The 13,580-nt window shown below is 42.4% G+C and overlaps 1 protein-coding gene across 1 annotated transcript in view; it reads left to right on the forward strand.

Moving 5' to 3' along the window:
• Positions 1-4,512: 4,512 nt before the first annotated feature.
• LOC120020217 (coatomer subunit alpha-like) overlaps positions 4,513-13,580 on the forward strand; it is a 31,294-nt gene continuing 22,226 nt past the window's right edge. The window contains exons 1-6 of the mRNA XM_038963739.1: positions 4,513-4,732; positions 10,525-10,638; positions 10,740-10,813; positions 12,833-12,913; positions 13,064-13,140; positions 13,248-13,357. Of these exons, the coding sequence (XP_038819667.1) occupies positions 4,693-4,732; positions 10,525-10,638; positions 10,740-10,813; positions 12,833-12,913; positions 13,064-13,140; positions 13,248-13,357 (496 nt within the window). The 5' untranslated portion in view covers positions 4,513-4,692. The remainder of the gene's footprint in view (positions 4,733-10,524; positions 10,639-10,739; positions 10,814-12,832; positions 12,914-13,063; positions 13,141-13,247; positions 13,358-13,580) is intronic.

Consider the following 13,580-nt stretch of genomic DNA (forward strand, 5'->3'; position numbering starts at 1 on the left):
GCACGATTATATTGAAACCGGTACCACTACCGATATGTGACCTTGCTTTGATCTAAAGAAAAATAATACAAACTATGATAATATATGGTATTTGTTTTTTAAAGCGACAGATACAAGTACAAATATTTAAAACCTTTTCTGAGAACCTTTACAGGTGTGGATTTTAAGTGATGTGCAAAAATGACTTTTCCCAATGGCCTTTGCTGTGGGCACAGTGATAGTAGTGTTAGAGATACTGTGGAAGTAACCCCCTCGTGTTTGCCAGTAGTTTGCTGTTTCTTTAGTTTAGAGTGAGTGGAGTGACCATGACATTCCTTATATTTCATATGCCAACATATGCATTGACTGAATCTTAGGGAGTAGCCTTAGTTAGTAATGATTTTCATTAGTCAAATTGGGTGACTTCATTAGACTACCTGTATGTACTCTTCCATGCCCTACATCCAGACATGTCCTGGTCATAGAATGTATTGGCATCTAGAGCGGATCACCTCAAACAATGTGACTTACTTAATTTGCATCACTTGTGGTAAACATACATCAGGTTGATAGACTCATGGAACAGCAGATAAGAAGAGGAGTGTGATAGAAATAACAAATAATATATAGGCTTCCCATTTGCATATGGCTGTGAGGGGAGATGAAGGTAGCCTATTATTGCCACATGTTACTGCAAGAGGAAAATTATCAGACCATGTAACACCGTCAGAGCTGATAGCCTCTGTTCAGGACTGGTGTCGTTCTTCCAATTATTTTTACCCGATTAGCTACATGTCTTTCCCCTGTCATCATTCAATCATCTGCCTGAATATATTGTATACATAAACTAACTCTGTGTAATATCCACTATATATACAAAAATATGTGGACAACCCTTCAAATTAGTGGGTTCGGCTAATTCAGCCACACCCGTTGCTGACAGGTGTATAAAATCGAGCACACAGCTATGCAATCTCCATAGACAAACATTTGCAGTTGAATGGCCTTACTGAAGAGCTCAGTGACTTTCAACGTGGCACAATCATAGAAGGCCACCTTTGCAACAAGTCAGTTCGTCAAATTTCTGCTCTCCTAGAACTGCCCCGGTCTACTGTAAGAGCTGTTATTGTAAAGTGGAAACCGTCTAGGAGAAACAACGGCTCAGCCACGAGGTGGTAGGCCACACAAGCTCATAGAACCGGACTGCCGAGTCCTGTAGTACGCAAAAATCATCTGTCCTTGGTTGCAACACTCACTACCGAGTTCCAAACTGCCTCTGGCAGCAACGTCAGCACAAGAACTGTTCGTCGGGAGCTTCATGAAATGGGTTTCCATGGCCGAGCAGCCACACACAAGTCTAAGATCACCATGCGCAATGCCAAGTGTTGCCTGGAGTGGTGTAAAGCTCTGAAAACACTTTGTGTAAATAGTGCCGAAGAACATGGCTGACCTTTTACATTGTCCCAACCAACTGTGCTATTTTGTTATTTTTTAAAAAGTTTTGTGTAACTTATTTTTTAACTTATTGTGTACATAATGTTGCTGCTACTGTCTCTTGTGACCGAAAAATAACTTCTGGACATCAGAAAAGCGATTACTCAACGCGGACTGGAAGAAACTTTTTCCTTTAACGAGTCCGACGAGAAGGATATCCTGCTTTCAGTGGAACAGGCCCAGATCCACGCCTTTTGCGTGAAGAAAAGATGCCGGAAAAGGGGACACAGATCGGGGATCCTTCTGAGAATCCGGAGGCGAGGGAGTAAACTCCCAATGCCTTCCATTCATCTTGCTAACGTGCAATCATTGGGAAATACAATTGATGACCTACTATTAATATTATCCTACAAATGAGACATTAAAAACTGTAACATCTTATGTTTCACCGAGACGTGGCTGAACGAAGATACGGACAACATAGAGCTAGTGGGATTTTCCATGCACCGGCAGAACAGAGACGCTATCTCTGGTAAGACGAGGGGTGGGGGTGTGTGTCTTTTTTGTCAATAACAGCAGGTGCGCAATGTCTAATATTAAAGAAGTCTCGAGGTATTGCTCGCCTGAGGTAGAGTACCTTATGATAAGCTGTAGACCACATTATTTACCAAGAGAGTTCTCATCTGTATTATTCGTAGCCGTCTATTTACCAACACAAAGCAAAGCTGGCACTAAGACCACTCTCAACCAACTCTATAAGGCCAAAAGCAAAGAAGAAAATGCTCACCTAGAAGCGGTGCTCCTGGTGACCGGGGACTTTAATGCAGGCAAACTTAAATCAGTTTTACCAAATTTTTACCAGCATGTCACATGTGCAACCAGGGGGGGGAAAAACCCTAGACTACCTTTACTCCACACACAGAGATGCATACAAAGCGCTCCCCCGCCCTCCATTTGGCAAATCTGACCATAATTCTATCCTCTTGATTCCTGCTTACAAGCAAAAACTAAAGCAGGAAGTACCAGTGACTCGCTCAATACGGAAGTGGTCAGATGACGCGGATGCTACACTACAGGAATGTTTTGCTAGCACAGACTGGAATACGTTCTGGAATTCATCCAATAGCTTTGAGGAATACACCACCTCAGTCATCGGCTTCATCAATAAGTGCATCGATGACGTCGTCCCCACAGTGACTGTACGTACATATCCCAACCAGAAGCCATGGATTACAGGCAACATCCACATCGAGCTAAAGGCTAGAGCTGCCACTTTCAAGGAGCGGGAGACTAATCCGGACGCTTATAAGAAATCCCACTATGCCCTCAGACGAACCATCAAACAAGCAAAGCGTCAATACAGGATTAAGATTGAATCCTACTACACCGGCTCTGACGCTCGTCGGATGTGGCAGGGCTTGAAAACTATTACGTACTACAAAGGGAAATCCAGACGCGAGCTGCCCAGTGAAGCGAGCCTACCAGACGAGCTAAATGCCTTTTATGCTCGCTTCGAGGCAAGCAACACTGAAGCATGCACGAGAGCACCAGCTGTTCTGGATGACTGTGTGATAACGCTCTCGGTAGCTGATGTGAACAAAATCTTTTAAACAGGTCAACATTCACAAATTCGCTGGGCCAGACGGATTACCAGGACGTGTACTCAAAGCATGCGTGGACCAACTGTCAAGTGTCTTCACTGACATTTTCAACCTCTCCCTGACCGAGTCTGTATCAATCATCGACAACGAGCAGTTGCCATACTGCTCGTTGTGTCCCCTGCTCGTTGTGTCCTCAGCAAACCTAATGATGGTGTTGGAGTTGTGTTTGGCCACGCAGTTGTGGGTGAACAGGGAATACAGGAGGGGGCTAAGTACACACCCCAGAGGGGCCCCAGTGTTAAGGATCAGCATGGCAGACGTGTTGTTGCCTACTCTTACCACCTGGGGGCGGCCCGTCAGGAAGTCCAGGACCTCCTCCTATAGGGAGGAGGTCAGAGAATTGGCAGTGTGGTGCCAGGACAACAACCTCTCCCTCAATGTGAGCAAGACAAAGGAGCTGATCGTGGACTACAGGAAAAGGCGGGCCAAACAGGCCCCCATTACCATCGACGGGGCTGTAGTGGAGCGGGTCGAGAGTTTTTCAAGTTCCCTGGTGTCCACATCACCAATGAACTATCATGGTCCAAACATACCAAGACAGTTGTGAAGAGGACATAACAAAACCCTTTCCCCCTCAGGAGACTGAAAAGATTTGGCAGAAGGTCCTCAAAAGGTTCTACAGCTGCACCAGAGAGTATCCTGACCGGTTGCATCATCGCCTGGTATGGCAACTGCTCGGCATCTGACCATAAGGCGCTACAGAGGGTAGTGCGAACGGCCCAGTACCTCACTGGGGCCAAGCTTCCTGCCACCCAGGACCTATATAATAGGCGGTGTCAGAGGAAAGCACATAATATTGTCAGAGCCTCCAGTCACCCAAGTTATAGACTGTTTTCTCTGCTACCGCACGGCAAGCGGTACCGGAGCGCCAAGTCTAGGACCAAAAGGCTCCTCAACAGCTTCTACCCCCAAGCCATTAGACTGCTGAACAGTTAATAAAAATTGCCACCGGACAATTTACATTGACCTCCCCCCTCCCTTTTGTACATTGCTGCTACTCACTTCGCCCCCACCTACATGTACATATTACCACCCTGCACACTTACTTGGTACCAGTGCCCCCTGTATATAGCCTCCTTATTGTTATTCTTGTTACTTTTTATTATTACTTTTTTATTTTAGCCTACCTGGTAAATATTTTCATCTTCTTGAACTGCACTGTTGGTTAAGGGCTAGTAAGTAAGCATTTCACGGTAAATTTCATGTAATTCCACATGTTCAATGGCTCAAATTGATAATTCACATGATTGACGTTTTATGTGAGCTATATAAACGATAATTGTGAGGAAAGGTTGATGCCACAGAATTAATTGAGTACAACTCATTGGGATGCAAGCCCCACCCGTAGACTGTAGTAGTGACTCCATCACTGCGCCGTGGCGTGGAGCTTTTTGCATCAGCTGCAAAGACCTATGTGTATGAACTTTATTGTTCCCAAGCAAAAAAACATTGCACCAACAGGTCGACGTGTCAGGAAATAGTCGGCGCAAGTAAATGGGCTAAAGAAGGAGTTGGGTAACAGTCTGCGAAAAACAACAGTTTCAAAGACTTTCAAAAATACATTTTCAGCGTGAAATAAATATAGCTAGCTAACGTTGGTTGTCACCGCTTTCTTACGATGTTGACCAAATTCGAGACGAAGTCGGCCCGTGTGAAAGGTAAGTTAACGTCGTTAAGTTAGCAGCCTGTGTTAGCTAGCTAACGACGTTGCCCATGTTCATGTAAAATGTTGCTCTTTAGTCGTTGTAAATTTACAAGACATATTTATTGATTATATTAGCAATGTCATTGTCACGATCTCTAGATTGTTCATGACTTCGCTAGCTAGCTTCAACCCTCTGATTGCAAGGAAACGTATGCTATCTTCGCTAATGCTAACGACACTACATGACCAAAACACATCTCGATTTGTTCAAATTTATGGGCGATTCACGATAAAACAGTAACAGTCAAAAGTTTGGACACCTACTCATTGAAGGGTTTTTCTTATTTTTTTCTAGTTTCTACATTGTTGAATAACAGTGAAGACATCAACTATGAAACAACATATGTAATCATGTAGTAACCAAATAAAGTGTTAAATCAAAATATATTTTATATTTGAGATTATTCAAAGTAGCCACCCTTTGCCTTGATGACAGCTTTGCACACTTGGCATTCTCTCAACCAGCTTCACCTGGAATGCTTTTCCAACAGTCTTGAAGGAGTTCTCACGTATGCTTTTCCTTCACTCTGCGGTCCAACTCCCATCTCAACTGGGATGAGGTCAGGTGATCTGATGCAGCACTCCATCACTCTCTTTCTTGGTCAAATAGCCCATAAACAGCCTGGAGGTGTGTTGGGTCATTGTCCTGTTGAAAACAAATGATAGTCCCACTAAGCGTAAACCAGATGGGATGGCATATCGCTGCAGAATGCTGTGGTAACCATGCTGGTTAAGCGTGCCTAGAATTCTAAATACATCGCACAGTGTCACCAGCAATGCACCATCACACCAACTCCTCCATGCTTCACGGTGGGAACCACACATGCGGAGATCAACCGTTCACCTACTCTGCATCTCACAATGACTTGGCGGTTGAGTCCAAATTTGAGATTTTTGGTTCCATCAGACCAAAGGACAGATTTCCACCAGTCTAATGTCCATTGCTCGTGTTTCTTGGCCCAAGCAAGTCTCTTGTTCTTATTGGAGTTCTTTAGTAGTGGTTTCTTTGCAGCAATTTGACCATGAAGGGCTGATTCACGCAGTCTCCTCTGAACAGTTAATGTTGAGATGTCTGTGACACATTTATTTGGGCTGCAATCTGAGGTGCAGTTAACTCTAATGAACTTATCCTCTGCAGCAGAGGTTACTCTGGGTCTTCCATTCCTGTGGCGGTCCTCATGTGAGCCAGTTTTATCATAGGGCTTGATGGTTTTTGCGACTGCACTTGAAGAAACGTTCAAAGTTATTGAAATTTTCCAGATTGACTGACCTTCATTTCTTAAAGTAATGAAGGACTGTAATTTCTCTTTGCTTATTAGAGCTGTTCTTGCCATAATATGGACTTGGTCTTTTACCAAATAGGGCTATCTTCTATATACCACCTCAACCTTGTCACAACACAACTGATTGGCTTAAATGCATTGAAGAAGGAAATAAATTCCACAGCACCCGTTAATTGAAATGCATTACAGGTGACTACCTCATGAAGCTGGTTGAGAGAATGCCAAGAGTGCAAAGCTGTCATCAAAGCAAAGGCTGGTTACTTTGAATAATTTCAAATATAAAATAGAAACAGGACCCTGTCTTTTCAGGACCCTGCCTTTCAAAGATAATTTGTAAAAATCCAAATATCTTAACAGATCTTCATTGTAAAGGGTTTAAACACTGTTTCCCATGCTTGTTCAATGAACCAAAAACAATTAATGAACATGCACTTGTGGAACGGTCATTAAGACACTAACAGCTTACAGACTAGAGGTCGACCGATTATGATTTTTCAACGCCAATACCGATTGGAGGACCAAAAAAAGCCGATACCGATTAATCGGCCGATTTAAAAAAAAAAAAAAAAAAATTACATTTATTTGTAATAATAACAATTACAACAATACTGAATGAACACTTATTTTAACTTAATATAATACATAAAATCAATTTAGCCTCAAATATATAATGAAACATGTTCAATTTGGTTTAAATAATGCAAAAACAAAGTGTTGGAGAAGAAAGTAAAAGTGCAATATGTGCCATGTAAGAAAGCTAACGTTTAAGTTCCTTGCTCAGAACATGAGAACATATGAAAGCTGGTGGTTCCTTTTAACATGAGTTTTCAATATTCCCAGGTAAGAAGTTTTAGGTTGTAGTTATTATAGGAATTATAGGACTATTTATCTCTATATGATTTGTATTTCATATACCTTTGACTATTGGATGTTCTTATAGGCACTTTAGTATTGCCAGTGTAACAGTATAGCTTCCATCCCTCTCCTCGCCGCTACCTGGGCTCGAACCAGGAACACATCGACAACAGCCACCCTCAAAGCAGCGTTACCCATGCAGAGCAAGGGGAACAACTACTCCAAGTCTCAGAGCGAGTGGCGTTTGAAACACTATTAGCGCGCACCCCGCTATCTAGCTAGCCATTTCACATCGGTTACACCAGCCTAATCTCGGGAGTTGATAGGCTTGAAGTCATAAACAGCCATTGCGAAGAGCTGCTGGCAAAACGCACGAAAGTGCTGTTTGAATGAATGCTTACGAGCCTGCTGGTGCCTACCATCGCTCAGTCAGACTGCTCTATCAAATCATAGACTTAATTATAACATAATAACACACAGAAATACGAGCCTTAGGTCATTAATATGGTAGAATCCGGAAACTATCATCTCGAAAACAAAACGTTTCTTCTTTCAGTGAAATACGGAACCGTTCCGTATTTTATCTAATGGGTGGCATCCATAAGTCTAAATATTCCTGTTACATTGCACAACCTTCAATGTTATGTCATAATTACTTACAATTCTGGCAAATTAGTTCGCAATGAGCCAGGCGGCCCAAACTGTTGCATATACCCTGACTCTGCGTGCAATGAACGCAAGAGAAGTGACACAATTTCACCTGGTTAATATTGCCTGCTTACCTGGATTTATTTTAGCTAAATATGCAGGTTTAAAAAATATATACTTCTGTGTATTGATTTTAAGAAAGGCATTGATGTTTATGGTTAGGTACACGTTGGAGCAACGACAGTCCTTTTTCGCGAATGCGCACCGCATCGATTATATGCAACGCAGGACACGCTAGATAAACTAGTCATATCATCAACCATGTGTAGTTATAACTAGTGATTATGATTGATTGATTGTTTTTTATAAGATAAGTTTAATGCTAGCTAGCAACTTACCTTGGCTTCTTACTGCATTCGCGTAACAGACAGGCTCCTCGTGATGCAGGTGGTTAGAGCGTTGGACTAGTTAACCGTAAGGTTGCAAGATTGAATCCCTGAGCTGACAAGGTAAAAATCTGTCGTTCTGCCCCTGAACAAGGCAGTTAACCCACCGTTCCTAGGCCGTCATTGAAAATAAGAATGTGTTCTTAACTGACTTGCCTAGTTAAATAAAGGTGTTAAAAAAAATATATATGCAAAATCGGCGTCCAAAAATACCGATTTCCGATTGTTATGAAAACTTGAAATCGGCCCTAATTAATCGGCCATTCCGATTAATCGGTCGACCTCTATTACAGACGGTAGGCAATTAAGGTCACAGTTATAAAAACTTATGGCACTAAAGAGGCCTTTCTACTAACTCTGAAAAACACCAAAAGAAAGATGCCCAGGGTCCCTGCTCATCTGCCTGAACATGCCTTAGGCATGCTGCAAGGAGGCATGAGGACTGCAGATATGGCCAGGGCAATAAATTGCTATGTCCGTACTGTGAGACGCCTAAGACCATGCTACAGGGAGACAGGACGGACAGCTGATCGTCCTCGCAGTGGCAGACCACGTTTAACAACACCTGCACAGGATCGGTACATCCGAACATCACACATATGGGACAGGTACAGGCTGGCAACAACAACTGCCCAAGTTACACCAGGAACGCACAATCCCTCCATCAGTGCTCAGACTGTCTGCAATAGGCTGAGAGAGGCAGGACTGAGGGCTTGTAAGCCTGTTGTAAGGCACGCCCTCACCAGACATCACCAGCAACAACGTCGTCTATGGGCACAAACCCACCGTCGCTGGACCAGACAGGACTGGCAAAAACTGCTCTTCACTGACGAGTCACAGTTTTGTCTCACCAGGGGTGATGGTCGGATTCGCGTTTATCGTAAAAGGAATGAGCGTTACACCAAGGCCTGTACTCTGGATTGGGGTCGATTTAGAGGTGGAGGGTCCGTCATGGTCTGGAGCTGTGTGTCACAGCATCATAGGACTAAGCTTGTCATTGCAGGCAATCTCAACGCTGTGCGTTACAGGGAAGACATCCTCCTCCCTCATGTGGTACCCTTCCGGCAGGCTCATCCTGACATTACCCTCCAGCATGACAATGCCACCAGCCATACTGCTCGTTCTGTGCGTGATTTCCTGCAAGACAGGAATGTCCGTGTTCTGCCATGGCCAGCGACGATCTCAATCCCATTGAGCACGTCTGGGACCTGTTGGATCGGAGGGTGAGGGCTAGGGCCAACTCCCCCCACAGAAATATCCAGGAACTTGCAGGTGCCTTGGTGTAAGAGTGGGGTAACATATCACAGCAAGAACTGGCAAATCTGGTGCATTCCATGAGGAGGAGATGCACTGCAGTACTTAATGCAGCTGGTGGCCAGACCAGATACGGACTTACTTACCCCCCCCCATTTGTTCAGGGACACATTATTCAATTTCTGTTAGTCACATGTCTGTGTAACTTGTTCTGTTTATGTCTCAGTTGTTGAATCTTGCTATGTTCATACAAATATTTACACATGTTAAGTTTGCTGAAAATAAACGCAGTTGACATGGACGTTTCTTTTTTTTGCTGAGTTTATGTTGATTTGTTAAACACTTTTTTTTGTTACTACATGATTCCGTATGTTATTTCATAGTTTTGATGTCTTCACTATTATTCTACAATGTAGAAAATTGTAAAAAAATAAATAAAGAAAAACCCTTGAATGAGTAGGTATGTCCAAGCTTTTGACTGGTACTGTATATTCTCTAAATATGCTTTGTTGTACAATTTTTTAAGGTCAAATACACTGCATTTAAAACAGCCAGCAATAATCTAATAAATTCAGAGCTTGTGTAATTATACCTAGGCTAAATATATGCCTTCCAAACCATAAGACCCACTAATAATTTTGATTTTATAATTTCTTTTTTGCAATCACTGAACTGGCTTTCAGTTCTGTCTATAAAAACCCTTTTACAAATGTAACTAGAACAATCCATAATGCACATACAGTTTTAGTGAATCAGGCATTATAGAAAATTAACACCTGTCTCATAAACAATCTCTCCAGCACAAGCCCATGTGCTAGTGAGTAGCCAGCTTATATGTATGTATGTGTGTGTATATATATGTTTGAACATGGCATCCGATCTCAGAAATCTGACTTCAGTGCGTTCAAGACAACTGATAACTTGGAAAAAACTAGCTCCGATTGGGGCAAAAAAAAATTGAGCGGTCATCCAACTCAGAATTTCAAATCTGAAACTAGGGCATCTTTCTAGAATTCCGACCTGAAGATCACTGACATCGTTTTTCCAGTTTCCAGTTTCTTGAAAGTACCAATAATCATTTATTGTGTACTTGATGACCATGTTGCCATTCATTGGTGTCATAGCTAGTAGACACAGATTGTGTAACTAGCGAGTCTCCCTAGGCAAACTTGTTACCGCCCACAATGTGTCAAGCTTTGCCTAGGGGCGGGTTTACAAGACTAGTAAGTCAACTTTCTAAAACCATTTATTTTCCATAGGGCTGAGTTTCCACCCTAAGCGGCCCTGGATCCTTGCTAGTCTTCACAATGGAGTCATCCAGCTGTGGGACTATCGGATGTGCACACTGATTGACAAGTTCGATGAACATGATGGTAAAATGAGTTTTGTAACTAATTTCAACAGCAAAAAAATGGAAGAATTTGATCCATTTTGATTGGTTATTGATTATGATGTTTGTTTTTTTATTGTAAAGGCCCTGTCAGAGGAATTGATTTCCACAAGCAGCAGCCTCTTTTTGTGTCTGGAGGTGATGACTACAAAATCAAGGTTAGACATTTATATTAGGGATGTGAAAAATTTACAATTTTGTTTAACTTTTAAACTGCCATTTGAAAAAAATAGTTTTTCCATTAAAATTATAAGAAAAAAAATCATACAATTCCATGTCAATTCACAATGCAGAATAATGGTCCTATTACATATGTATATACCCTTGAAAGCGCTACGACATGTTTGTTTGTCTGTAAGGGTATACAATGGCTTTTTAACACTAGAACCGCCTGTCCTTTCAGCCTAGTACCCGCTAGAGAACATTGCTAACGTTGCCGGGCGTCCCCTTTAGCATACACATCAGATGCATATCAACCCGCAAGGTTGCAAAGATATTCTTGGAGAAAGTGATATTTGGAAAAGAGCTGCACCTCTTGAATTGAGTTATTTGACAGAAGTTAGTGTCACAGAAAGTGCAGAATGTTCTTTTTGATACTATATAGAAATCAAAAAGTTTCACATGCATGTGACTGAAGGAGGATTTGATAAAGGGATGCAGGTAGACTGGCTTCGTTTGCTTCCCCTTGCTCATCAACTCAGTCAAAGATATATTTTTCATTATTCCAAAGGCCTACTGCAACACAGGATATTTTTGTTTCCCTTACAGTAAATGTAATTCGTAATAATAGAATTATGGTAAATAAAACAGTCCCGTAAAGCTTATTTTAACAAAGTCAAATGTAAAATAGGATGATATCGACCTGCCAGGCACGTGGTCAAATTATTTGCCATAAACATGAGTGCCAATGCTGATTAAATAGGCATAACGCAAACTCATCGTTACACTATTGTTCTAAATTAAATCAACCTCTGACCCTCATTGTCATTCAGTTAGGCCTGGCTGGGTACCAACGTCCTACATCACATTGTCTTTGAATAAGTAAGTAAATAAATAAAATACAAACATTAAGGAAAAGTCGGGGAAGGACATAATTGTTTGGGGGCCATTTAAAAAAATTAAAAAATATATAATTTTGTTTTTGACACCATCTAGGCGGTTCTAGTGTTAGGCGGTTCTAGTGTTAGGCGGTTGTTCTAGTGTTAGGCGGTTGTTCTAGTGTTAGGCGGTTGTTCTAGTGGTTAGGCGGTTGTTCTAGTGGTTAGGCGGTTCTATTTTTAAATGCAGACATAAAACCTTCTCTGTAGATAGTTTCATAGCACCACTGAATGGGCATTTTACTTGTCTGTTAAGGAATGCCGCTTCACTAGGCGACCAGAACTGTCAAACAAATAATCTCAAGCTGCCTGCACACAGCCTGTCTACTTCTTACGGGCAGACCACTCGTTCCTTTATCAAATAAAATGTTATTGGTCACATACACATGGTTAGCAGATGTTAATGCGAGTGTAGCAAAATGCTTTAAAGTTACTTAAATACTGTGACTTACCAAGACGTTTAGTAGAAAGAGAACACCCCTTCCGCTAGGAATCGACTCCTAAGATTCAGTGTTTTTGAAACGGAGGAGACTGATTAGCTGCCGTAATTTCGAGAACACAAACACTTGCATCTTTCATAGCGAGCTAGCAAGCGACCGAGAGCGAGGGGAGGGGCACAATATAGGCAGGTCGGCCACTAGGCAGACGGAGTCAGAACCATAAACTAGGCCTATCTATCGGCAGTCAAAAGTTGTATCTCGCAATGGTATTTAGCCATTTCTTGGCCTCCAATGTCTCGTAACTTCAGTAAAGTAGGGCCTATCATCAATGAATAGGCTAGGATATTCTACACACAACAGAACGAAGACTGAAAACACACTCTCATCAGCGAAGAGAAAGAGCAAGTGAGCCAGCTGCACTGTGATTTACATTTTGTGAGGGGAAAAAACATTGTTTTCCATTAGAGATTTGTCTTAACGTTAAGGATCCCAATTTAATTTTAACGTTTAAACATTTACACCCCTAATTCATACACCCTCACCTTCTCCCTCATATTTGTTTTAGCAGAGAATACATCCTAAAACATACTGGAAAACTGTGATGTCACTGCTCTATTAACTGTTTATCTCCCTTTACCAGGTGTGGAACTACAAGCTGCGGCGTTGCCTCTTCACTCTTCTTGGACACCTGGACTACATCCGCACCACCTTCTTCCATCATGTGAGTCCTTTCTTATTTTTACATACAAAATGGCTAGCCTACATCCATTTTGTTGTCACTTACGTTAAGGCCCAACCTTTGAATGTCATGTTTATCACTTAGTTTCATGTTCTCAATGCGTTCTGAAACCCATTCCTTTCCTTTCTCCAGGACTATCCCTGGATTCTGAGTGCCTCAGATGACCAGACCATCCGCATCTGGAACTGGCAGTCCAGGACATGCGTCTGGTAAGTCTGTGCCTGAGCCAAGAGTTGGCACCTCACTCAAACGCTTGCATGTGTCTTTTTTTCTAACTGTAAATTATGATATAATTTTTTGTGTTTCTCTCCTGCAGTGTCCTGACAGGGCATAATCACTATGTAATGTGTGCTCAGTTCCACCCATCTGAGGACCTGGTGGTGTCGGCTAGCCTGGACCAGACTGTGCGCGTGTGGGATATCTCTGGTGAGGTCGTGGGGATGGGACTCAGGGTAGCGGGTGGGGGTGGGGTTTGGGGAGGGGGCTGGGTGGTATGGAAAGGAAGCCAGGGACAGGACATGTCCTGAACCCCTTCCGCTCCTCTTTGTAGAGAATTAATCTCTATGGGCTGTTTGCAGAAACACCTCTCTCCTTAGTTGAGATGGACAGGTGAATAGAAAGAGTGAAAAGGATAGGGGAAGCAGATGAT

Source organism: Salvelinus namaycush, chromosome 25, assembly GCF_016432855.1.
Source record: "Salvelinus namaycush isolate Seneca chromosome 25, SaNama_1.0, whole genome shotgun sequence".
NCBI classification, from domain to species: domain Eukaryota; kingdom Metazoa; phylum Chordata; class Actinopteri; order Salmoniformes; family Salmonidae; genus Salvelinus; species Salvelinus namaycush.